The 26142-nt window shown below is 57.2% G+C and overlaps 2 protein-coding genes across 3 annotated transcripts in view; one reads left to right on the forward strand and one right to left on the reverse strand.

Moving 5' to 3' along the window:
• Coro7 (coronin 7) overlaps positions 1-24847 on the forward strand; it is a 52360-nt gene extending 27513 nt beyond the window's left edge. The window contains exons 10-28 of one of the 2 annotated variants that reach the window (XM_047533217.1): positions 16647-16701; positions 17120-17177; positions 17254-17399; positions 17476-17568; positions 17678-17809; positions 18354-18477; positions 18880-19055; positions 19554-19662; positions 19777-19863; positions 19941-20083; positions 20157-20261; positions 20336-20421; positions 21156-21297; positions 21385-21474; positions 22345-22461; positions 22709-22844; positions 23238-23329; positions 24013-24099; positions 24217-24847. In XM_047533217.1, coding sequence (XP_047389173.1) covers positions 16647-16701; positions 17120-17177; positions 17254-17399; positions 17476-17568; positions 17678-17809; positions 18354-18477; positions 18880-19055; positions 19554-19662; positions 19777-19863; positions 19941-20083; positions 20157-20261; positions 20336-20421; positions 21156-21297; positions 21385-21474; positions 22345-22461; positions 22709-22844; positions 23238-23329; positions 24013-24099; positions 24217-24222 — 1984 coding nt within the window. In that variant the 3' untranslated portion in view covers positions 24223-24847. The remainder of the gene's footprint in view (positions 1-16646; positions 16702-17119; positions 17178-17253; positions 17400-17475; positions 17569-17677; positions 17810-18353; positions 18478-18879; positions 19056-19553; positions 19663-19776; positions 19864-19940; positions 20084-20156; positions 20262-20335; positions 20422-21155; positions 21298-21384; positions 21475-22344; positions 22462-22708; positions 22845-23237; positions 23330-24012; positions 24100-24216) is intronic. The other variant, XM_047533218.1, reaches the window with a different exon arrangement.
• On the reverse strand, positions 1018-11923 carry Vasn (vasorin). The gene is made up of 2 exons (XM_047533219.1): positions 11764-11923; positions 1018-3659 (listed from the first exon to the last, which is right to left on the reverse strand). Exon 2 carries the CDS (start codon positions 3648-3650, stop codon positions 1626-1628), a length of 2025 nt encoding a protein of 674 aa, XP_047389175.1. The 5' UTR covers positions 3651-3659; positions 11764-11923; the 3' UTR covers positions 1018-1625.
• Positions 24848-26142: the final 1295 nt, after the last annotated feature.

The following is a 26142-nucleotide window of genomic DNA, read 5'->3' on the forward strand; positions in this document are numbered from 1 at the left end:
CCGCTTCCTCCTTGCTGCCAGGGGCAAGGCTAGGGACCAGGGCTACGACCTATGGGAGGACATTGGCGTGGGGTCTCTGGGAGGCTTGCTCCAGCTCTTGCTGGGCTTCTCATTGCCCTGGGGCCTACCACCCCTCACTCCGAGGGTAATAGGAAGAGATGGTGTACATCCGTCACTGTCCCCAAGCTGCCTATACCCAGTCCAGGCTGTAGCTCTTCTACACATCCCTGGTGCCGCCCCCACCTCAGCCTGAAGCTTCTGGGGGTTCTAGAATAGCTGGGCACACCCCCAGTGCAGGGGGTACAGGGGCACCATGGGACCACCAAGCCTGGTACCATCTGTGAGTCAGACTGTGAGCCCCTTGGCCCTGTCCCTGCTCTGCTGCTAACAGCTCTGGCTGGGCCCCTCGCTCTGCACCCATCAGGACTCTGGCCTTGGCTATCCACCATCCCTCTACCCCCACCTAACTCCTCTTCACAGCTGGAGCAGAAGGCAGAATGGGACTTCCCAGCAGAGCTGCAGAGGCAGTGGGACTGGGGGAGGAGCTGGGGCCACACCACCACCTGTTCTCAGGACCAGACAGCCATCAGACCCTGGAATGAGCCAGCTTAAGGCACCCCTCCCGTAGATAACTAGCTGATAACTGCCCAAGAGACCTGCCCCTGAGGGGGGACGACCTCCCCTGGGAATTCTCCCTGCCCCGTGTCTGCCACAAGCTTCTCTCAGACTCAGGCACTGTAGTTCCTGCTGGCAGACAGCTGGATCTGGCTTGGGTGAGGCTGCTCTAACTGGTCCCCTTTTCCGACAGAGGTGGCCCTGCCTCTGCCTGGGTCTCGCTTCACTCCTGGCCAAGCTGCCTGGGAAGGCTGCCCTTCTGGTGAGACACTCTGTGGCAGCTCTTTTAAGCCCAGGCCTGGTGCCCCATGGGGAGAGGTCTGTAGCCTCCCACAGAGAGGCTAGCCTTTCCATCCTCCCTGCACCCAACCTTGTGAGTCCCAGGCCAAGCCGGAAAAGCACTCACTTCATTTTCTCTTTTATTTTTTTACAAAAGGCCTTCATATATCGTTTGTCTTACAAAAACCAAAGTCCTTGTCTTTGAGTTTGAAAAACATTTTCCCAGCATAAATGGGAAAGGCTCTCTTATAAATATACTTTAAAAAACGAAACCACAGATGCAAGTCCGCATGTCCCCAGAGCACCTTCCTGTCCAGTTTCCTGTGTTCCTGTGCTTCTGGGGCTGAGGCTGGAGCCACAGGGCCCATCCCCACCCGCGTTCGTTCTGGGGGCTTCCTTCACTGGCCCCCAGTCTCCTTGGGCTGGGTGAGCCCAGCAGGGTCCCAGCCGCATTACCAGCACACGGCAGGGCCTGCGGGCCCGAGGATTGCACGTTGAGAAGATGGGACAGGTGCCAACCTTGTAGGCACTCAGGCTTGGGGGCTGTCAGAGCTCATCACCTGGGCCACAGCAGCTCACAGAAGAGACCAAGGACCAGAGAGGGGCAGGGACTGGGGGTGATCATATAACCCTGCCCAGCACATACGTGTCCCTGGGATATGCACTGAGAACTTCCTTGTGTGGCAGCAGAGGGTGCTGACTGAGCTCAGCCCCCTGTATCTCCCCTAGGCTTAGACATAAGGCTTTGCAGGGAGGGCACCTTGGAGGCTGGGCCCCGGGTAGCCCATGAGCAGCACCTCGCACTCAGTCCCACCTGGCAGGGCCTCCCCGCCACCCTCAGTTGCCTTGGGGCCTGGCTCCAAAGGGGCCTTGACACCCTCTAGCTCCAGGGGCCCTGCCCCTGGTCCCACCTGCCCCTTTCCCTGAGCCACAGCTGCTGCCCTTCCCTTCCGCACACAGTAGGCTGCCCCTGCAGCAGCCAGCGCAGCCAGGAGCACAGCAGCCAGGGCAGGTGCAATAAGGAGTGGCAGGTTGCCCTCACGGGCCTGGGTGACTGGGGCGTGGTTGGAGCGCACAGCAGGGGGTGTGCGGGCCTCCCCACAGGCCTCCCTGCCTTCAGGTACCCGCCCAGCCCCCAATGGTGTGACGCAGATGGCGTAGGTGGCGTTGGGCCTCAGCTGGGTGACTGTGTACTCTGTGAGTGAGGCGGGAAGCCGCAGAGTCACCAGCCGCTTGTCAGGGCCTGACAGGTTGCGGTAGGTGAGGCGGAGGCTCCTGAGCTGCACTGTGCTGCCCTGCAGGTAGCGCTGCAGTCCCACGCGCAGGGAGGTGGGGCTCACCGGCTCAATGCCGAGGGGCAGGGCCTGGGGAGGCCCTGGTGTATGGGGCGTGGGGCTGGGTGGCGGCCCCTGCCCCACTCTGCTCTCGCAGTACAGGCCTGCGAAGCCCTCAGGGCATAGGCACTCCAGGTGCTGCCTTTGCCCCAGGTGGCAGGTGCCCCCGTTGAGGCATGTAGATGCAGGGCAGTCCTGGGTCCGGGAGGCAGGCCCTTTGGTTGGCAGAGCAGTGGATGGTGGGCTGGGGGCCTGAGTGGCTGGCTCAGTCAGACTGAGCCAGGTAGAAGCCAAGCTGGAAGGTAAGAGCGTGGGCTCTCCCACCACTGGCCGTGTGGTGGGGGCCGTGGCAGTGGTGGTGGTGGCCGGGCAGCCAAAGTCAGCATAGTCAAGCTCTAGGAGCAGTCGGCCAGCATTCTTTGGTGGAAAGTGGCAGCGTGTCTCCTCAGGGCTGGCCAGCGTGACATGGCTGTCACGCACCCAGGGGCCAAACCAGCTCAAGGGGCACACACAGTTGAAGGGATTGCGGGCAGCCGCCAGGAGTCTAAGGCGGGGGAAGAGGCCTGCGAGTTCACTTGGCAGGGCCTGCAGGCTCAGGTTGCTCAGGTCCAGCTCCTGCAGGGCGGCCAGGCCAGCCAGGTCCTCGGGCCGCAGCTGGGCAATGCGGGTGTTGCCAGCCAGCCGCAGTCGTGTCAGGCCCCGCAGGACTCTGATCACGGGTGGAACGCGTTCCAGTTGGTTGTCAGACACGTCCAGGTCGTGCAGGTTGCGCAGTTGGCCAAAGAGCCCCTCGTCCAGCTGCTGCAGCCCCAAGCCCGCCAGCCGCAGCGCCTCCACATTGGCAGTGTCCAGGACCCCGGGCTCTAGGGCCGGGAGGTGGTTGTGGCTGAGGTCAAGCAGCAGCAGGCGGGGCAGGTGCAGTGGGGGCAGTGCCCGCAGCTCGTTGTCCTGCAGCTTGAGCTCCAGGAGGCGATCAAGTGCATCGAAGGCTCCAGGCTGGATGTGGCGGATGCGGTTCTTGCCTAGGTAGAGGCGCTCGAGGCGCCGCAGGCCACGGAAGGTCTCGTTGGTGATCTCGCGCAGTTTGTTGGAGGTCAGATCCAGGTTGCTGAGGTTGGTGAGTGGTTGGAAGACGCCGCCAGGCAGGCTGGTGATCTGGTTCTGTGACAAGTCCAGGAGCTGCAGGCCTGGCAGGCCGGCAAAGCTGCCTGCATCAAGCGTGGTGATGCCGTTCTCAAAGACGTACAGGCCTGCTGTGTCGGGCGGCACGTCCCTGGGCACTGTGGTCCCTTGGCGGGCAGTACAGAAGACCGTCTGTGGCTGGTTGCACTGGCAACCAGACGGGCAGCCCTGCACCCTGGGCCCTGGAGCCAGCAGCAGGAGCAGCAGCAGGGGCAGTGGCAGAGGACCCCTGGAGCGCATCTTCTGTCCCTGGGAGCAAAGAAGCCATGAGTCAGGGCGGAGAGGGCAGCCACATCAGGAAGGCCAGGAGGGGTTTGTCACTCCCCTCCCCCAATGCAGCAGAGCCCAGTGGTTGTGAGTCAGGTCCCCCAGCCTGGTTCCTGGCCCATCCCCATCACTCCCTTGCCATGCGACCTTATCTGTTTTTTGTACTAGGGAATGAATTCAGGGGCACTTGCCCACTGAGCAACATCCCCATCCCTTTTTAGTTTTTATTTTGAGACGGCCTTGCTACATTGCCAAGATTGGCCTTGAGCTTGTGATCCTCCTGCCTCAGTCTCCCAGGTCACTGGGATTACAGGTGTGTGCCACTGTGCTCATCTGACCTTACTATTAATGATGGTGGCTGTCGTGAGTACTTAGTAAGCTGATGTGTGCAGACTAACTAGCACAGGGACTGATGGCCACTGAGTGTCCAGCGATGATATACTGTTCCTCCTTTGAACCCAGGTCTCCTGCCTCTGCCTAGCTGTGATGGAAAGGGGTAAGATCAGGGAAGGAGAGAATCATGTGTCCTGGAGCGGCAGCCCCTCCTAGCAGCATCTGGGAGAGACTGGGCAGGCAGTCAGCCCAGGCGCGTAAGCAGAGAAGCTGGCTGCCCCAGGCTGCTGGCCCCTGGGCCACGTTCTTCATCCCTCCCTCCTCCAAGTGAGGAGAGACCGCAGCAGGAAGACTTCACATGGAAACTATGGGATTGGTGTTTTTCCATTTGTGCAGTCAGACCTGCCCAGGACAGGGGCTGCGGACTGCCAGGATGTGGCTAGCAGGAAGGTTCCTGGAGGAGGGGCAGGCTGGCTACAACCCTTGGCAGGTGTCTGCCTGTCCCCAGGAAAGGGGGGGAAGCAGGGATCCTTCTTCTTCAGACCTATTTCCAGAGCATGGCAGAACTAGAGGTAAGGGGTCCCTGAGGTCATGTGGGAGACACTGGTTGTCTGGTGGCCGCAGAGGCAGTGCCAGGCTGAGCTGAAGCCACAGGTTCCCTCCTCTCAGTTCTTCCAGGTCAGCTGTGGGCATGACACTGAGAATAATGAGGAGCAGCACTCCACAGCAGTGGCAGTGTGCAGCCACTTCAGGGGAAGCGGAGGAAGGTGGGCCCTCAGAAGTGCCAGGGAATCTGAGCAACAGCCCAGGGCCTTAAGGGTCTGCCCCCAGGACAGGGTCCGCACCTTCTAGATGAAGGATCCCATGTTTGGACCTCCTGCTAAGGGAAGGGACTTGCTCTTAGCGGGAACTGCTGAGACAAGAAGGGTCCACAGCTTGCCCCCTCCCCCCATAACGTAGGCTCCTGGAAGAACCTGGGGGCCATGTACAGGCATGGGCCTCACCATGGGTGCCCCAGAGACTGCTGAGTCTTATCTGGAGTGCCAGCCTCTCCCACGGAGGCAGTCCTGCCAGCGGCCAGCACCTGCCTGATGATCACTCACACAAGGGCCTTTTGTGCTTGAGCTGGGCCTCCCCTTCTCTCACGTGGCCACAGCAGGTAACAGGACCCCCACCCAGCCTGCCTGCCCCAGGCTGGGGGGAGGGATACATCCACAAGCTCCCCCTCATCCAGGCCCATGCCCCCTGGACTGTGAGAAGGAAAAGGAGGATAAGTCAGGTCCCTGGTCTTAGGCCAGCTCTAGGTGAAGGGGTAGCGCTCATCACCCAGGTTGATCCTGTAGGCCCTGCCCATCTGCAGTGTCCCTCTGCTAGGGAAATCATCTCCCAGAGGAGCCTACAGCTGGGAGCCTCTCACTAGTCAGCAGTGACGAAGCCCCTTCAGAGCCCCCTCGAGTGCCCCCATGGTGTGCAGTAGGAGCCCAGCTATGCTGACAGTTCCCTGAGGCTGAGGCCCTGCCTTTGCTCCGGGTCTCCAGAACCCACACAGCTCACCTCTGCTGAGTGAACTGCCTGAGCAGGGCCCTGCACTGAGTACTGGGTGAAGCAGGTACCAGAATCCGAGGCCTCGGGTGTCTCTGGCTCTTCCAGTCCTGTGCCGTGGGGGCTCTGCATATGACGACCTGAGGCCCTGTGGGCCGCACCCCCAGCCCCGTCCCCTCACAAGACCCGCTCCACCCTCACTGACTCAGAGGATGGTGGGTGGGGCCTAGCCTCCAGATGTGGGCTGAGTGGCCTCCCTGACTGCGTGTACATGTGGGGGGTGAGGTGCCTCCCCCTGAATCAGCCCTCCCAGAGGGGCCAGGCCGGGTCAGGCGGGGAGGGGACCCTACACGTGGCCAGCCTGGCCACACTGTTGCTTTAGCTCCCTGAGGGCCTCCGATAAGGTCACAGTTGAGAGTTCTCACTCCTGGAAGGCAGCTAGCTCTATGCTGAGGTGTCCAAGCTGTGAGGCCACAGACAACAGCTAGACTCTCGCACCCGGATTTTTCATCTGTCTTCCCTGGACATCTCAGGGCTGCAGAGGACGGGTGCAAGTGGAGCACTCAGCACTGAGTATCCAGGCTGGCTTTCAAGGGCTTGGAGCACGTGCCAGGGAGGAACTCCTACTCTGCATGGAGGAGGGGAACAGCTCTGGGCTCTGTGCTTCCTAATCTGTTGGGCTTTTAACCAGCAGTCACTGGATCTGGCCACAAGATGGCCACCTGGCTTGGCAGGTGATAAACTATAGAAGGTACATCTGAATTGGTGGAGAGAGGGGCCAGGCTAGAACGGGAGGGACCAAGGAGACCCAACAAGCAGGAGTTAACCTGCTTCCCATTCCCCCAAGACGCAGGGCTGAGCTCCTTTGCCAGAGTCCCTGCAATGGGGAATTGAGATAGGAGCTCGCACTGGGGCCTCGGAAAACTCCAGGCTTCCAAGCTGTAGTCTGGTGGTCAGGGGGTCCACCATGGGTTTCCTGGCACCAGAAGCAGATGGGGGAGCCCTGGGAAGGAACCTGGAGAGGGCACAGGCTGACCGTGGAGGGGACAGATGCAGAGCAGCATGAGACAGAGGCCTGAGTTCAGGCCCAAGTTCTGCCCTAGCAGATTCCCAAGTCCTTTCATGACTGTGAGTTTCAGTCACTTACCTACAGAGCTGGCATAAGCATCTCTAGCCCCTTTACCCTCTGCAGCATTGTTTTGTTTGTTTTGTTTTGTTGTACTGGGGTTTAACCCAGAGGTGCTTTATCAGTCCTTTTTATTTTTTGAGACTGGGTCTCTCAGTGTGCTCAGACTTGCAATTTTTCTGCTTCAGATTAATTGCTGAGATTATAGGCTTGAGTTGCTGGGATTAGTCTTGTGCCACCTTGCCCAAGGCTACTATTTATAAACAGGGACCCAGATGCATTCCTGATGTGTGTCCACTGGGCGGGGTGGGGATCTCCTGGGGTCTCTACCGCCCTGTGATGACAGCCTGAGCCTGGGCTTTGAAATCTGATCTGCCCAGCTGAGGCAGGGTAGGGGAACCTTTCCCTCTGCTAAGGGTGAGGGAGGGTTCTGGAATAGCCCTGAGCCCTAGGGTGCTGTGAGGAAGGGAGGGCAACAGTGAGGGCCCAGTCTCCCTCCTGTGGACTCTGGGTCTCAGCTTCACCCAACCCCACCATGGTGTGGTGGACAGAGGCAGGATGCAGAGTCCTGGGCTCTCCAGGACTCTCCAGGAACCATGACAGGGAGTCAAAGTTCCACCACTTTCCTTTGTCTTTGGGGGGTTGGTGAACGTTAGTTACCAAGGGTGTCACCTGTACACGTGGAGTCCTGCCTGCCCTCCCACTGCGGGGCCAAGAGTTCCCACAGGAGCTGCTCTGTACCTTTATGTCAACAGGAGGCTGCTGGACCCAGGTTCAAGGCTTCCACAGCAAGGCTGCCTCCACCGTCGGGGGTGGGGTGGGGTGTCCCGAGTTTTGGAAACTGGTATGGGGGTGAGCTGTCCTTTGGCCAGCCCCCGGCAGCACATGACCTCTGGGAGGGGCTCTGTGAGTAAGGAAGACTCAAGGCATTCGTCATCTCAGCACCCTGAGGGAGCCAAAATGCTCCCCCCCAAATGAGTGTGTGACACACTTGTGGGCACCCACTTATATGCAGGGATGGGCACATGGGTGGGGTAGAGTCTAGGCATTTGGGTGACCCCATCAGCCCTGAAGCTGGTGCACCACACTGCTCCTGGGGAAGGCCATGGACCCAACTGGGTAGAGGATAGCTTGGACAGACTGACAGATGACAGAGTCCACACACCCCCTCTTGTGCCAGATGCTTCAGAGAAGGTGTGGGGGATGGGCGCTTCTGGTCTGACCCCATGGCTCTGGGTTCTTGGCTCCCGGTGCAGGCCCCCGCCTGGCCTGGGCTCTGCACCACAGGCCAGGCCTGGCAGCAGCCCAGCCCCAGGAGCCTGCCACCCCCACCCCTCCTCCTCAGGCAGGCGGGACTATTCTGGCGGCGGCCAAAACGGCTGGCTCCAGTTTCGCTGACGTGTCTGTGTCCAAGGAGGCTTACAGCCCCAGGCCTGAGTTGGGTCCATCCCATCTCCCCTTCTCGGGGACACAGAAGCCCTTGGCCCACAAAGCAGGGCAATGAGGTTAAGGGTCTCTGACATGGGTCCTCACACAAAGGGCAGAGGGGACTGAGCCTTGGTTTCCTCAGAGGCTGCTCCTCAGAGGTGGGACCCCTCTGCAGGTGTGTGTGGCGGGGGGGCAGACTATGGTCCCTTCTGGTGATTAAGCCAGGGATTCCCAAGCTCTGTTCATTCTGCCTGCTCTGTGACCTCACTTCAGCTCCCTGCCCTCTCTGTGCTTCTATCTCCACCTGTAACCTTGGGGCTCTTCCACCCCAACTGCAGGTCAGGAAGCTTTTAAAAAAAAATTCTGATGTCCTAGGCCCACCCAATAAAAAGACCATTAAGTAAAAGCAGCTGGAGGTGAGGCCCAGGCAGAGCTATGCTTTAGAAAAGCTCCTGAGGTGAATCCTCTGCACAGCCATAGGTTTGCAAAGGGGACAGCCAGGATGTCAGCTTGTCTGCCTGTCCAGGGAGGAGGTTCTGGATTCCCTAGCAGGTGTGGACTGGCTGGCAGCTGGGTCCTCCTCCTCCTCCTCCCCTCCTTATGTACCCAGGAGGCTGGCCTAGCTCCAAGTGGGTGTCTTTAGTGGCACCATGGGTGACCTGGCAGCTGCCAGACCTGTCAGCCCAGGGCAGGGAGACCAGTGACTAAGACCAGTCCCTGGCTCAAGTGAGCCCTCAGGGTGGCAGGACGTGCCATTTCAGTCGAGAGAGGTGCCACCTGTTGGGCAAGGACACCTGTGGCCCCTGGAGCTATGTGGTGGCCGTGACCCAACCAGAAATGGGCCAGTCCGGATGCCACTGTTGGCACGTGGCAGATATGATGCTGCTTGGCCCCGGCACTGGGCCTCCTCACCACCTTGTCCCCACCCAGGGCCATGCACCCATGGAGTAAGGCTCTAGCCCAGCAATTAACCCTGAACTTGCCAGAAGAACACCTTAGTCACGGAGGGAGGCTGCCAGCCCCAAGCTGCCTGGGGCCAGAAGGGGTCTTGCCATTTTCATGCTCACTGTGTCCCAGGGTTCTTGGCCACACTGGCACACGTAGCCCTTCCTGGGATCTGTGGTCTGCAAATAGACAGGTGGACCATGGTCACCGAGCCATAACCCTGCTCCACATGGCTGTCACTGTTGCTGAGTGACTGGGGGCCCAGGGCTAGCATGGGCTCCCGCCGGTTCTCAGTGCAAGCAGCTCCCTCCTCCTCCTTAATGAAATCTCTCAGGCAGCCTCCAGGAATGTCTGAGCCTTATTGCATTCCCCAGGAGGAGCCCAGTGGGGGGGCCGTCCCCAGTCTTGAAGAATTGGCCCCTTGCCTGCCCCCACCCTGCAAAACTGAGGTGGCCTGAGGGAGCCTCCCCCAGCCTCCTCACACCCAGGGAGGCTGGAATGAGGAAAAGCGGGGGAGGCCTGTGGGCCTGGACAGCCCTGAGGGCTTGGGGAAAGCAACCGGCTGCCTCTGGAATGTGGAAACCGATAAAAGGAAGGAGGCTAAGCCCCCACCTCATCCTCCCCAGTACACACGACTCCCTGAAGCACTCCTGCCCGCCCTAAACCCAGCACTGCTGCAGTCACGCGCACAGGCACACACCCACGCCAGATACACACCCACTGGGCCAAGCTCCTACACACACACACACACACACACACACACACACACACGCAAGCGCCCTCCCCCTTCTCCAGGAACTTGCGCAAATTCCACAGCAGTGAGGGGAGCTGGTTTTGGCAACACAGAGTCTTGGGCTCCCCAGCTCAGGGAGGGGCTCTGGGGGCAGGCACTAAGCCCCTTCCCATGCACTCAGGGCTTGTCAGTGGTCAGGAGCACCTCTGTGGTCTCCCAGGCCCAATGCGACCCACTTTCCAGTTCCAGGGCTGTGCATCCTAGGGGTAAGGGTCTACTTATAAATGCCCCCACAAGGATTTAACTCCCTTTACCTGGGTCCTGTCCCAGTTCCCCCAGGGCTTGGTTGTGGGTGGGGGTGTCAGTAACAAGATGCTGGAACTGTGAACCCATCTCCTGTCTGCACATTGCCCTGGCCCCAGGGCTGCCTGCCAGAGGGGCCTTCAGAGGAGAGCACAGGCCTGGGGCATGCCTGGGGCGCTCCTTGTGCTGAATCTGTCTTCTCCTATTTCCAGAGTCTGAAGCAAGTGATGGTATCTGGACAAATGTCCTGGGACACCAGCCCCCGAGTCACCCCCATCTGACCCACAGGTCTCAGGTGACTGTCCCAATGTGCAGCTCCTCGAGGTTGGGGGAGATAGGGGACAGGCAGTGTGCCCGGGCCTCCAGGCTGGCATGTGTGCTACTGGGTCCTTCCTCCCTGGACTGGGAGAGCCTAGATAATGGTCTGGAGGAGATCCAGCTGGGCTGCTCATTACCAGAGCCCTCTTCCTGCCTCTGACACTCTGTTTACAGAAGCTCCAGGGGCTGATTCCCCTGGGAGAAGACAGTAAACTCAGGGGACTGCTTTCCCATCCCCCCACCAGCCTGTCCCAGCTCTGTTGGGCTTTGCCAACAGCTGGGTCCCTACTGGACTTCGTTGCCCACTGGGCCACCTCTAACGGAGTGCCAGTCTAGCCACCCCTCTCTGCGCCCGACACTCAAGGTCCAGCAGAGCAGGAAGGGAGCTTGGAGATTAAGACCATTTCCCAGCTCTAGAGGCTCCTGGCCTGGGAAAGGTGCTCTACATTCTGGTGCCTTTCTCTGGCATCTCACCTGCCCTTGGTGCAGAAAGCAAGCAGGGGGTCACCTGGACTCTGAGGGCCTCTTTCAGGATGCAGATCCCACCCCTGTGCCCAAGCAGGAGATACTGTCAGCAACCCTGGTATAATATTTAACGAGGGGGTGGGGGATGAGACAGAGACTGGCACCAATCAGCTGGCCTGCCAGTGACCACAGGGGACCTCAGCAATCTTCAAGCCCCAGTGCTGCCAGCCCAGGGACACAAAGAACTAGGCTGGCTCTAGGCCACTGGGTTCATAGCACAAGCAAAGCCCCTTCCCTGGCAGAGGCAGATGGGGCACCCTGATACCTGGAGCACAAAGGACCCTGGCCAGCAGAAGTCCATCCCCCACCTGGATCTATCCGCCGCCGCATCCTTCAGAGCTGCATGCCTGTGGCCCAAGTTCTGGCATAAGTGACAAGGCCCTGAAGACCCCAGGTAGCCTGCATGCACTAGGGCACCCTACTGTGTCTGACCCTAGAAGGGAAAAGTAACCAAAGAATAAGGCTGGGCCATCCCCTGAAAGGGGTTTGATTCATAAAACTGGTCATGCCGGAGGGCCCAGCCGTGGGAGGAGGAAGCGAGGGAGGGGGTGTTTATTTTGTCTGCTCGCCGCCTCGCCGGCCGGTGAACCACACACACTCGCGCACCCTGGCCAGCCGTAGGGCTTGTGGAGCCCTGGGACGGCTGGGGGGGGAGGGGCCTAGGGACCCCTCCCCACCGCCGCACTCCCGGGGCGGCCCAGGTGACCCTGCGGTGCTGGAAGCACCGTCCTGCGAAGGAGTGCGTGTGCTTGCGGCGGTGGTCTGCGCGCGTGCACGGCGAATGTGCGCAGCCAGTCCGGCGCCCCACGCCCCCCAGCTCTGCAGACACTCACCGGAGGCGGCGGCACCCGAGGGAGCCGGCCGGACCGGGCCGCGGCCTCAGTCCTTCACGGCCGGCCGGGCCCGAGGAGGTCCTGGGTCCGCGCTCCCTGGATCTCGAGGCAGCGGCGTCCGCGTCTCCCCGCCCCGGGCTCGGGCTCCGGAGTCGAATCCAGTGGGGCGGATCGCACTTTAAGGGGCGGGGGGCGGGGCCACTTTCTATTGGTCCGGGTGGGGCCCGCTGGAAACACGCCCCTTTTTGGCTGGGGTGCTCATTGGTCTGTCCTAGCCCTTTCCCGCCACCTCCCGACCTGGTCGAGGAGAGACCCTTCCTAGACCGGTGTCAGGTGGCCTCTGCTAGAGTCTACTTCTAGTTTGCTGTATGGCACTAGACAGGTTCCTGCTTTCTGTGTAAAAAGCAAGCAAATGCTGATTGTTACCAAGAATCACAGCCCAGATGCCTGTGACACCAGGCAGGTGACATATATACAAGAAGCAAACAGCGGGGCCTATGGGACATGGCGGGGCAATGGGGGATGGTGAAGGACTCGGCCCAGCCTGCCAGAGCTAAGGATCCCCCTTCCTTTGGTTTCAACCCATGTGCACTTAACCACTGAGCCACGTCCCAGCCCTTTTTACGTTTTACTTTGAGACAGGGTCTTGCTAAGTTGCTCAGTGCCTTGTTGAGGCTGGCGTTGAATTTGTAATCCTCCTACCTCAGCCTCCTGAGCCACTAGGATTACAGGTGTGTGCCACTGCCCCTCCCCTCTGCTCCCCATCCCCTCCACCCCCCCACCCCCACCCTGAGTTAAGAATTTTTTTCTTAATCTTTTTATTGTTGATTCTTTTTAAATGTGATGATAGGGATTGAACCCAGGGCCTCATGCATGCTAGGCAAGTGCTTTACCACTGAACTATCTCCCCAGCCCAGCTAAGGATTTTTTAAAAGACTGAAGTCCAGTCCTCTCAAAGGGTTGCTGTTAGTAACTAATTCCAATTTCAAAAATCTCCTGAGAAGGCGGTACAAAGCCCTTCCAAGAGCATCCTAAGTACAGCTTCTGGTGCTGAATTTGGAGTCCTTATGGCCATTATAGATTCAGGACTTTGAGCATCCCTGGACCCTTTCCCCACAATTTAAATGAAGGACTGAGTGGTCATCTGCCCAAGGCCCCACAGTTCCTGGCAGCTTCAGGTTCAGAATGTACTGGAGATGGGGGCTGGGATAGAGGGTTTGGGATCTCACCAACTGTGGGTGGGGCCTGAGCTTCAGTTGACAGTGGCCTTTGATTGGGCAGGAGTGGGTGGGTGCCAGGGCCTGGACTAGTCTAGAAAAATCCCCTGCTATGGAGGATTCCAGGAAAATGCTCTGCTTTCCTCCCCCTCCATGTTTGTGGTCAGCATCATGCCTCAATGCCTTTGGGGACCCTGCTAAGCTTCCAGCTTCCAGAGGGCCCCTTGAACATCACCACCCCACCCCCACTGGCCTGCAGGCACGGCCTTTGCTGGACTGGTTTGAGTCTTTGGGGGACCCGAGGCTTACCCTGGAGGCTGGACCACACCAGCTGGGGACTTTTGTGGTCTTTGGAGGACTCTTAACTCCAAAAGTCAAGATGTTCCATGTCCAGTTGTTGTCAGGGTCTGGCTGGGACAATCACTGTCTAGGTGTCCCCTATAAGTTTCTTGGTTTCCATAGAAACTAGATGTCCCCAGGACGGGTGGGCTCCTCACCCCATGTTATCTTGTATCATGGATGTGGGACATGGCTACAGACCTCTGCTCCTGGGCAAGGCTGACCCTTGGGTGTGATTTGTGTGGGCTGGGCAGCATGCTTTCAACTTTGAAACCATTGCCAACAATGAGAACTTACATGGTTTTGCATTAAAATGGGACTTCCCAGCTTGCCTTGAACAGGAAGTCTCAGCTGCCCTCTTTGGCCAGGGCTCAGGTTCACGGTCACCCCAGTCCCCACCACTCCCTGTTGTCTCATGCCAGGCTCTTCACTCACTCGTTTCCTGCCTGGCCCAGAATCATCTGAGTTTGCAATCAGTGCTGTGTGGCTTCTGGTCAGACTGTCCTTGTGCTGCTTTCCTTGGGTTGTGTGTTCTCTGAGACCCTCAGGAATAGCCACAGATGCTGCTTTCACCCCCACCCCAGGAGGATTTGACAAACTGCAGCCTGATTTCTCCCAAGGAACAGGACTGATGGCCCTTTGCCTCAGTGGCTAGTTTTGGCTGGTGAGGAGACCTCTCCCCCCACCTAAAGTGTCTTCCTATCCCCTGGGCTCACACGGCCCTGTCTGCTCAAAGGCTCAAGGCAGCTTCTGGGAGACCATGCAGTTTACCCAACTTTTCCTCATTGCTTTGAAGGTACCACCCCACTCAGAGGCTCTGAAAGGAGGAATTTATGAGTGTGGGGCTGGCTTGGCCCAAGGAACATGAACTGCTTTGGACTAGGGGCAATGCCAAGATATTTAGGGTTAGGAGGAGGCCTGAAGGGGAAAGGTGAGTGGAGGAGAAAACTGGATGTGTAGTCCAGGAGCTGCTTCTGAGTGCACCCTGGTCCTTCCACCATGAACTCGGCACAGGAATGCTGTGGCATTATTAGGGGGTCAAAGCCCTCTTTCACAACCCCAGTTGGTACCACTATTGTCTTGTCTTTTAGGACTGGGGTGGAGACAGATGTGGACCCTTGACCTTTTATGACCTGGGTCAGGGTCAGAGCCCTTTGAGGTGGCAGACCTTGGGGCCATGACACTACAGCTCACCACCTTTGGCTCTGTGCCAAGCCAGGGATTACCTTCTGCACTCCAGACCCAGACCCAAGTTAGCTCTGTTTATGGGGCCTGGGATCAGACTTGTGCCAGCTGTTGGCCAACCCATGGCTCTGGGTGCCATGAACCCAGATCCTTGCCTGTGCTGTGCTATAGATAACAAGGTGCTCCTGCCTGGCTGAGCTACCCAGCTGGCTCTGCCTGAGGCGAGGAGGACTGGCCTGACCTGTTGGGAGACCAGCCCTGCCTGCTGTGACTTCCTGCCCCCGCATCCTGAGTGCCTGAGTCAGTAGGCAGGGGCTGATGGGGTAGGGGTGAGAGGCAGGCCAGCCCTCTTCTGAGGGTGGTTGAGAGCACAGGGCTATCAGGGCCGTGGTGGCACCTGCAAGCCTCCTACCGTGGCTCACCCAGGCAGCTCGTTTGCTCTCAGCCTGTGCCTCCGTCTCACTTGTTCCCACTTCTCCTGGCCTGTCTCTGTAGTAGGCAGCATGACCCACACAGCACCAACTGGGTCCTGTTTCCCACTGCTTAAAAACACACCATCAGCTTTTTGTCACCCTTGCGCCCTCAAAGCAGAACTTCCCTCCTGCCACCAGGCCTGCTCCATCTAGCTCTGCCCACATTAGCCCAAGCCCCAATCCCTTACCCCCACTGCCTAGGCTACCAGGCATGTCGCCTTTCCCATTCTTTGAAAGACTACACACCCACCTACCATGGGACCTTCCTACGAGCTGCGTTCGTACAACTCTCTCTGTAACGTGTTTGACTTTTCCCTAACGCTGGAGTCGTAGGGAATACCTCTCCCGATGGCCTGCCACTGCCATATGTCCTCAGAGAACCTTTCCTTCATCACATGTAGCTGTGGAATTGTGTCTGCCTCTGGCACCAGGCTGTGGAGCTCTTCGAGGACTGGGTGAGATCTCTGGTCTCACATGCTGGCTGGGTGAGGACTGGGTAGATCAGCTGGTCAAGGGAATGAATGATCATGAATGAACAGGTGAATGAAGTCCTGGGGCATCCACTGAAGGGGATTGATGCCACCATTACTACGTTGGTGCCAGCCTCAGCTTCGGGTGCCCCAGATCACACCACTTATGTCCCCACTCACCCCTAACATCATAGCAGGCAGTGGTCAGACCAGGTCTCGAAGGGCAGTGCTGACCTGGCTCACCCTGTTGGCCTGAGGTAATTAGAGTTTGTGTTACTCACGGGTGACCAGCTCAGGGCACTCCAGGAAGCTGTGGAGACACCCAGGGCCCCACCCAGCTTCCCAGCCCACTGTGGCTCCTGGCAGGGTGGGGAGGGGAGGTGGGCAGGAAGACAGGTAGGGGACAGGGAGGTTGGGCCCCTTGTCATCTGGGTGAGGGACAGTGGCAACTGCCACTGGGGTGTCTGTCCCCAGAGACAGGAAACAGACCAAGAGGAAGAAATAGGTGACACCTTTCAGGGTTCTCCTGGGCTCCTTCCCTGAATGCTGTGGAATAGAAGGCAGCCCTCACCCTGGTGGTTGTAGAAGGCTTCCTCAGGGCCCAGGGAAGGGAGGTGTAGACCCCGGAGCAATGACAAGCCCTTGGTTGAGGCTGAGCCTGGCATACAGTGGTGGGGGTTCTGGGACTTCCTTGCCCACCTTCTGCATCCCCAGCTGCTGCCCCCTCCTGCCATGACCTCCACCTCAGGAGCAGAGGGCACAGGAGCATCCTGTCCACATGACCTGGGCACAGTACTTGAGGATGCCATGGAGGAGGATGTACCACCCACCCCCTCCCTGGTAGTGCTGGCCTGATGCCTAGACTGACTGAGGGGAGAGGGGACAGAGTACATGTGGGGTCTTTTTGGAAGAGCCTGGAGTAGAGGTTGGACCTGAGGTGCCCAGGCCTAGCATGAATCTGGCAGGGAAGCAGGTGGACAGATGGAGGACCCAGGGGAGGGTGGGTTGTGCTTGGTGTGTGGGCAGCACAGGGAAAGGAAGTGGAGGGTCCTGTGGGACCAGGCTGGACACAGCCAGAGCAGCTGAGAGGCTCCTGGTTACCATGGCACCCTTCCAGGTACCCAGTCTGGGGTTATGAGGTACACAGCCCTCCTCCCTCCCCTTACCCATTAGTCTGCCCACTGGCCCTCTCTCCCCAGGTCTCTCATGCCCCTGCTGGACTCAGACTCTGGGCTCCTGGTCCTGGCAGGAAAGGTGAGTGAGAAGGACACGTCTGGGTCTACCATGAAATCTGGTCCCTGGGCTTATGTCCTCCTTGCAGTCCCCTGATAGAGGAGGAACTGGAATACTAGCTCAGCCCTGAGGGACCCCCTGCCAGGTTCATGTTCACCTGGGTTGCCAAGATGATGTGACTGCCTTAGGAAGAAGAGGGCTGAGTACAGGGCACTCAGCATGCAGCCCATGTCCCATAGTGCTGATGTACACCCCCAGTGTCACCACTGAAGGTGACAAAGAACAAATGAGGGACAGTCTGTCAAGGACTTAGCTTGGTACAAGCATACATCAGTTTCCTGGATGGCCACCAGGGGTCTGTGACTCAGGTCCCTGGGGAGCAACAAGGGTGAGGCCCACGTATGGTCAGTGAGGGGAACTCAGGCTGGGCTTCTTTCAGGGCGAGCGTCAACTGTACTGCTATGAGGTCGCCCTCCAGCAGCCAGCACTGAGTCCAGGTGAGCTCATCTCTTCCCATCCTGCCACCCCCGCCCCCCTCCCTCCCTGACTGTCTTCCCTTGTTGTCCATGACAGTGACCCAGTGTGTCCTGGAGAGTGTGCTGCGGGGTGCCGCTCTTGTTCCCCGTCGGGCGCTGGCTGTCATGGGCTGTGAGGTGCTCCGCATCCTGCAGCTGAGCGATACAGCCATCATACCCATCAGCTACCATGTGCCCCGAAAGGTGAGGAGGGCCCTGGGCAAGGGCCTGGGGCTTGGGACACTTGGGCCTCACTGACTGCCTGCCTGTTCACCACCAGGCTGTGGAATTCCACGAGGACCTGTTCCCAGATACTGCTGGCTGCATTCCTGCCTCTGACCCCAACACCTGGTGGGCTGGGAGCAACCAGCAGGTAGGGCCATGCCTGACTCCACGAGCCCCTGGAAGCCCCCCAGTTTGGCTGTGCCCTGACTTGCTGGGCACTGTACATGTCACTAACTCAAATGCCAACCTCTCCACAGGTGCAGAAAGTCAGCCTCAACCCAGCCCATCGGCCTCACCCCAGCTTCACTTCCCTCTTGGTGGCCCCTGAGGAAGTGCCCCCTGACACAGCCCAGTTTGCAGAGATGCCCAGGGCTGATGCAGACCCAAGTGTAAGTACCAGGCTGCTCCCAGCCCACAGCCAACAGGGAGCTGCAGTGGGTGCCCAGGTGAAATCAGCACTAGGTCTGTAATGTCTACCTTTAATCTGGTGATCTTTATGGTCCTTTCTAATTATCAAGAATAACAAAAAAATAAAAATGGAAAAGGATGATGGAAGAATGCTTGCTGCATAAATGTAAAACTTGAGCAGACACTGAAGAAGTGAGACTTCTCACACAAACTGGATTTTTGGCTTTCCTTGAAGTACTGGCAACTCTAACTCACTGGCACTCTCCCTCCACCCCACAAATCTGGGAGCCAATAGCTGCCACCCACTGTCCTCATAGCCTAAAGCTTGGCCTGCCTCCCTCATCCATGTTACCCCAACCTGTCCTCCCCCCTGGCACAGGTCCATGCCCATAGCAGTGCTTAGACCCAACCCAGTGTTCCATAGCCCAGAGGGGCCCAGAGCCGTGGCTCTGGAATTGGGTGTCCCCGCTATCTCTGGCTATTGTGCCCAGGGACCTGCCAGCTGATCTGGGTCCTTCTCCCCAGGAGGGCTTCTCTCCTCCCAGCTCGCTGACTTCGCCCTCCACACCCTCCAGCCTGGGGCCCTCACTCTCTAGCACCAGTGGCATTGGGACCAGCCCCAGTCAGAGATCACTGCAGAGCCTGCTGGGTAAGCGCATCAGGGCACTGACCCTGTCTACTCTATCCCCACCCATTCTCCTCTGTCCTCCAACTCTGAAGTGAGGTCTTATGTATGGCACCCAGACTTGCAGCTCCTAGTAGAATCAGTTGTCATGTGGGCCAGAGTAAGGCTGCTGAGTGTCATCTGTAAAACTAGAGGGTGGCCTGGAGCCCTGTGGTTCTGCCGAGATCCCTTTGACTGCAGAGGAGCAAGGGCCAGCTTCTCAGCCAAGCTGTGTATGCTGCCTCTGTAGCTGGCTGACCTGGGCACATGCCAGGCACCTTCCCATGATGAAGGCGGCAAGTGACCAGGACTCAAGGTGCAGGGTTCACAGACAGGGTGGATGGGTGGCATCCTTACACATGGCTCTGTGTCCCTGCCACCTGCCAGGACCCAGCTCCAAGTTCCGCCACACTCAGGGTAGCGTCCTGCACCGAGACAGCCACATCACCAACCTCAAGGGACTCAGCCTCACCACGCCTGGTGAGAGCGATGGCTTCTGCGCCAACCAGCTGCATGTGGCTGTGCCCCTGCTCAGCAGCGGTGGACAGGTGGCCGTGCTCGAGGTGAGGGATTCCGCCCCACCAGGGCTGCTCCTCAGGTCCCTGCAGATGGCAAGGATGCTAAGGGCATTAGCCACTCAACTCACTGAGCGCAGACCACGTATCAGACTCCTGCCAGCATGTCCCTTAGCCTTCCCAACTGCCCCAAGCAGTATGTGCCATTCTTGTTCCCATTTTACAGATGAGGGTGAAGAGGTACAGAGAGGTTTAGTGATCTGTCCAGGTCACACAACAGCGTAAGTGGAGCTGGGTTTGAACCCAGGCCACCTAAGCCCCAGGCCTGAACTCTTTCTACCACCCTGCACTGCTGCTTTTCACTTTTGGGGGCCTCACACTTGGCACCTGGGGCTCAGAGCATGGGGTGGTTAAAGCAGAGAGCTTGGGTCACCAAGCAGTGGGAGTGTCTGCTGCAGAGGGTGGGAACCCAGGCATGCTGTTGCCCTGCAGCACCTGGGACTGGCTCTCCTGCCTGGTTCTGATGGGGTGGGGAACCTCCCATAGCTGCAGAAGCCTGGCCGCCTACCTGACACAGCACTGCCCACGCTACAGAATGGGGCAGCTGTAACCGATCTGGCCTGGGACCCTTTCGATCCCCACCGCCTCGCTGTGGGTAAGGAGGCTAGGTGCCTGGATTTGAGGGAGGGTACTGGGTCCTGGGTCCTGAGTGTTCTGGGAAGCCAGGGATCTTAGGCCCAGCAGTGAGTTGCTGCTTCTCTCTCTATAGCCGGGGAGGATGCCCGGATCAGATTGTGGAGAGTGCCCCCAGGGGGCCTGAAGGACATGCTCACTAAACCTGAGGCTGTGCTCACAGGTCAGGCGGGCCTGGGTGGGACTGGGCAGGGCACTGGCTTCCAAGGAGCTCAGCCTCACCTGGAGCCCCTTCCCCAGGTCACACAGAAAAGATCTACTCTTTGCGCTTCCACCCATTGGCGGCAGATGTTCTGGCCTCCTCTTCCTATGACCTCACCATTCGCATCTGGGACCTTCAGGCGAGGGCTGAGCGACTGAGGCTGCAAGGCCATCAGGACCAGGTAGGACAACTGCAGGAAGAGGGGCCTAGCCATGAGTCAAGAGGCTGCCTCTCATGATGCTGCCTGTCCCCAGATCTTTAGCTTGGCCTGGAGTCCTGATGGTCAGCAGCTGGCCACTGTCTGCAAGGATGGGCATGTGCGGGTTTATGAGCCCCGGAGTGGCCCTGAGCCCCTGCAGGTAAGCAAGCATGTATGGCCTTTAGACCTGGTGTGGGGGACGCTGGTTGTACTTCATGTGTTATATCTCAACAGGAAGGTCCAGGACCTGAGGGTGGCCGCGGAGCTCGCGTTGTTTGGGTGTGTGATGGTTGCTGTCTGTTGGTGTCTGGCTTTAACAGGTAAGGACTTAGGGACCACCATCCCTAGGCTTCAGGCACCTGAGTCTCCTTTCCCCAAAGTAACAGACACCCATCAGGCCTGCAAAAATTGTTCCTGGCCCTCACTTACTGGATGGTTGGGTGGGTGGGAGTAGACGTTTGGGTGGACAGGTAGGTGGATAGATGAACAGACGAGCAGATGGATGGGTGGGTGGGTGAAAGGGAAGGCTGGTGAGGGAAAATGAGTCACCAGGGGAACCAGGAGGTGAGAGCTAGGCCCAGGAGCCCACCTGATGAGTTGTGGCCAGTTACAGAGCTCTGAGAGATGGGCGTCTGTGCCTTGGAGGAAGGATCAGGAAGGGTCTCCCAAAGGAGGTATCATTTGAGCTGGTGCTGCTGACCAAGATCTGGAAGAGAACATTTGTGCTCTGGGGAAAGGCCAGGAAGCTGCCTAGAATAGGAAGAAGCAGAATATCGGGAGAAGTCTGGACCTCAGAAACTGCAGTAGCCTGTGACAGGTGCTGGTGTCAGCACTGTGCTGAAGAGGGTCAGTGGCATAGCTGGGGATGAGGGTGGAGGCAGAGTGGCCAGTTGGGATACTGCTGCTGTGGCCAGGCAAGTTCTGGATTGGACTCAGCTCTCACATTGCCTGCTGGTGCCTGGACTCCCCAGCCCAGAATCAGGGTCTCTGTGGAAGTCTTTGCCTTGCCAAAGCCTCTCCAGCCCTAAGGACCTGCTTTTGCCCCTTCTTGCAGCCAAAGTGAGCGCCAGCTTCTGTTGTATATGGCTGATGCCTTGGCAGGTGGCCCCTCAGCTGTGCTGGGTCTCGACGTAGCTCCCTCGACCCTCCTACCCATCTATGATCCTGACACCAGCCTGGTGTTCCTCACTGGCAAGGTGGGCTGGAATGGTCAGGCAGGGTGTGGGGAAGGGGTGGTGTACTTAGCCACTTGTCACCTGCCCCATCTACCCTCCGTCCCCCAGGGTGACACCCGTGTGTTCCTGTATGAGCTGCTCTCTGAGGCCCCTTTCTTCCTGGAGTGCAATAGCTTCACATCTCCTGACCCACACAAGGTGAGGCCACCCTGGTGCCTAATCCTCCTGTCCCCAGATGGGATCTTGGGGCTTCCCCGCCCCCTGGTGGCCATGTGGGGAAGTTAAGGAGCCTGTGAGGTCAGAGCTGGTTGTGAAATATCTAGGAATTTTGACAGCTTGTTGTTATACTCAGGCATTATTAAAAGTTAAACTATTTTAAGGCTAAATTATATGAACCTGCAATATGAATCTACAAATAAATATATTAAAAACCAAAAGAATAGCCAGATGCTGTGGCACATGCCTGTAATCCCAGTGACTTAGGGGGCTGAGTCAGGAGGATTCCAAGTTAGAGCCAACCTGAAGACCCTATCTCAAAATGAACAAAGGGCTGGGGGTGTAGTTTTTTTTTTTTTTTTTTTTTGTGGTACTGGGGATCAAACTCAGGGCCTTGTGCTTGCAAGGCAAGCACTCTACCAGCTGAGCTATCTCCCCAACCCAAGGGGGGTTTAGTTTTAATAGAACTTTTGCCTAACATGCTTGAGGACTTGGGTGGAATCCCCAGTACCACCAAGGAGAGGGGAATAAATATTCTAATCACTTCCTAATTATGATACTAGATCTATTATTTGTGCCATTGATTGTATCTGGGAGAGTGGAAGTGTGCCATGATGGCGTGCCACTGTTTGTCTCTTCTCAACCCTGCACTTAGCAAGTCAAGTTGGCAGCTTGAGATGGGCCATGGTAGGAGTTTGCACTCTGGAAACAGGCCAGCCTCCAGAGGGTCACTTGTTCACATTACCAGCACACCACTGTCTAGTGGGAGGCTGTGGTCCTACACAAGGAATGTTGCCATCCTGGGTGCCCAGCCAGGAGCTCTTGGCTCCAGCTTCTACTTCTTTCCCCCAGGGTTTCATCCTCCTACCCAAGACTGAGTGTGATGTGCGGGAAGTGGAGTTTGCCCGATGCCTACGGCTGCGCCAAACCTCCCTGGAGCCTGTTGCTTTCCGGCTACCCCGAGTCAGGGTGAGGTTGGATCCAAGGATTCCAGCACCCAACCCCCTCTTCCCAGGGCTGGCCAGGCACTTCAGTTCCTATCTGGCTCTGCTTCCAAACCTTCCTGCTCTCTGCTCTTTGGGGATACTTGCCTTATTTTGCTGCAATTTTAGAACTTACGGATGCCCCAGCATGGCGGGTGAGGGTCACAGATCTTGATACTGATGTACCCTAGATCTTGGTCAATGTCTCAAGACCGTCCCTTCCTCCCCTGTAGAAAGAGTTCTTCCAGGATGATGTGTTTCCAGACACTGCTGTGAGCTGGGAGCCAGTGCTCAGTGCTGAGGCCTGGCTAGGAGGTGTTAATGGACAGCACCGACTACTCAGCCTGCAGCCCCCTGGCATGACCCCAGGTGGAGTAACTAGGGTTTGGGGGAGGAAGGATGGGAGTCTGGGCAGGGCCTAGAGAAGGGGGCAGAGGTCCAAGTGCAATCTTTCATCACTGAGGGCACACAGAGACCTCCAGCTCTCTCAGGGATGGAGTGACCATGTCTTAAGACCATCTCTGAGCTCTTGGAGGGTAGGACCTATATTTTCATTTCAGATCCTACCCCCAACACACACACACACACACACACACACACACACACACAACCTGGTCCCTGGTACATAAGCAGGCCTCCTGAATAGAAACCTCACTGGCTGTTTATGCCACGTCTTGGGTGTCTGCCAAGTTATCCCCTAGGGGCTGGCATCAAGCAGCCCCCACACAGGGGACTCTTATACCTGTCCTTACCCCATCCCAGTAAGCCAAGCCCCGCGTGAAGCCCCTGCCCGGCGGGCCCCAGCCTCAGCGCAGTACCTGGAAGAGAAGTCAGATCAACAAAAGAAGGAAGAGGTAGGCAGGGGAGAGAGCTGGCTATACAGAGTGGACAGGGGTCCTAGCTGTGCTTGTCCTTCATTTAGTTGTTCTTCAGATCTCTAGTCCTGACCCAGATGGGAGTTGTATCACACCCGTCTCTGTGTCAGTGGGGAGACCTTCCTGCTGCTGACCTCCTGCTGCTCCCAGGGCACAGGAAGCCAGGGAAGGAAGGGAGAATTCCCACTAACCCCCACCAGGCCTAGTCCAGCTAAAGCTGGAGGTTGGAGAGCCAAGTCCATTTGGGACCTGGTGTATGTTGAGCCTTTTAGCCTATTTGCAGAGACAGCTGCACCTGTATCAAGTGCCACATGCCATAGTCTCTGTCTCTGACTCCCCACCTCTTGTCTTTGTATCTTCTTCACTGAAAACCCATCAATTGGGCTGGGGTTGTGGCTCAACCTGGGGTTGTGGGGTTGTGGTGGAGCACTTGCCTAGCATGTGTGAGGCACTGGGTTCGATTCTCAGCACCACATATAAATAAATAAATAAAGGTCCATTGACAACTAAAAAAATACTTTAAAAATACCCATCAGCTTTGCCAGGACTCTAATTAAAATGGCTCTTTTCACAACACTGTCAGGGTTAAAACCATGGGGTCTGATGTTCTTGAGGTCTGGAAGGCCTATTCCTTTCAACGCTTCTCTGATCCATTCTTGCAGCTGCTGAGTGCCATGGTGGCAAAGCTAGGGAACCGGGAGGACCCGCTACCCCAGGACTCTTTCGAAGGGGTGGATGAGGATGAGTGGGTGAGTGAGTGGCAAGTGGGACCAGCCGCACCACCCCTCCCACGCACACAGCAGCACGCACACCTTGCCTTCCCAGGCCCTCTTAACTCCCTCCTACTTCTTGGTTCATCACCCCAGGACTAGCCTGCTCACCTCTGGTCTCATCTGCTGCTGCTGCCACCTCCTAGAACCACATGGTGCCCCTGCACACCTCACATCTCTTCAATCTGGAAGATCTCTCTGGCCCTGGCACATCCATCCCAGAAGCCTTGGCTTACTGCAGGCCACGGGCACTTCCATGGTTGCTGGGCTCACTGCAACTCCCAGGGATTGTGTGCACCTCAGCTTTCTTTGGGACCAGCTGCTTGTCCTCAACTGCCTGCTAGCATGTGGAACCAAAGAGCATGGGGTTGGGGTCAGTACCATGTCCCTAGGCAGGCCCTGGGCTCCCTGTATCCCCTATTCTTTCTGCTAAAGTGGGCTGGTCCCAGCCTGGGCTGGTCTTATCCAGCACCTTCAGATACTATATGCCAACCCATCTTGCCTGCTATCCTAGTTCCTGTTAAGGGTATGGGGGCTGGCCCCCCACCAAGATGTTTGGAGCAGCTCCAGCCTCAGGGGCCTGGGACCAGTTGCCCTGCTTCCCAGGCTTGCAACCAGGAGAAGGGGCCTCACCAAACTGATGGCCCAATTAGGGTGGTGGGAACCCTGCAAGGACGGGCCTGCACATGCTTGGATGTTTTCAGCAATTAAACTTTTTTAAGCTGTCCACCTCTTGTGCTACTCTGGTCTCTGGGCTAGCTGGAAAGGGGAAGGGGACTGGAATATGAGTGACAGTGGTAGATCCTGGGCTCACCCTCGTCCCAGCTCACTCTGTCCTTTTAGCTGAAGGCTGCTGGGAGTTCATTCATGGAGTTCACTCAGGTGCCCAGCAGTACTCTGGGTGGTAGGTATTGATCTGGAGAACCAAGCCGAGTTGGGGGCTTTCAACTTAAGCTTACTATAGCTTTGTTGTACAAGGGAAGCAGACAGTGCAGAAGAGCAGTGCAGAGAGAGCCATAGAGAAGATAAACTATGAAAAAGGAAGTGATTTGAATGCAGGGGCAGATAGGGTATTCAGAGGTCTGGGAAGGTGACTCCCATTTAAGCTGACACCTGAAGGAGCGTGCCACAGAGAAAGCTACAAGAACAACTCTAACAAAAGGAAGGACAGCAGGGCTGTTGAGGGAAGAAGCAATTCTGAGAGTCTGAGGAAAGGAAGGGCAGTGCCAGAGCACAGTGTGGGCAGCCTAACTTTCGTCTATTCAACAAACGCTTGTGAGCACCTGCCACATGCCAGACAGCCTTCCAAGTGGAAAGAAGAGATACACAGCTTGCCCATTGGGAATTTTCCCTCTAGTGGGAGGGACCAGACCATAAGCAATAAGCATAAAAGTAAAGGAGTTATATGATAAGGCAGAGGATGATAAGAGCCTCAGAAAAAAAAAAAAAAACAGGGGTGATCAAGAATGGAGGAATAAGCATGGTAATGTAATGCCAGTGACTCGAGGCTGAGGCAGGAGGATCGCCAAGTTCAAGACCAGCCTCAGCAATTTAGCTGTCCTTAGTTGTCCTAAGCAACTTAGCCAGACCTTGTATCAAAAATAAAAAGATAGGGCTGGGGTTGTGGCTCAGTGGTACAGTGCTTGCCTGGCATGCCTGATGCACTGGGTTCAATTCTCAGCACCACATATAAATAAATAAAATTTTAAAAATAAAAGATATAAAGGGCTGGGGATATGGCTCAGTGGTAAAGTGCCTTTGAGTTCAATCCCTAGTACAAAGAAAGAAAAAACAAAACAAAACAAAGGAATAACCAATAAGCCATTCACAAAGGCCACATGTAGTATTGATTCCATTTCTATGGAATGTCCAGAAGGGACAAATCCATAGGGACAAGGCAGATGAATGGTTGTCAAGGTTTGAGGAGAACAACTGCTGGTGGGCTTGAAACTAGATGGTGGTGGTTGTTGCACAGCTCTGTGAATATCCTAAGAGACTGAACTGTGCACTTTAAAAGTGTAA

The sequence above is a fragment of the Sciurus carolinensis genome, chromosome 18 (assembly GCF_902686445.1).
Source record: "Sciurus carolinensis chromosome 18, mSciCar1.2, whole genome shotgun sequence".
Lineage (NCBI taxonomy): Eukaryota > Metazoa > Chordata > Mammalia > Rodentia > Sciuridae > Sciurus > Sciurus carolinensis.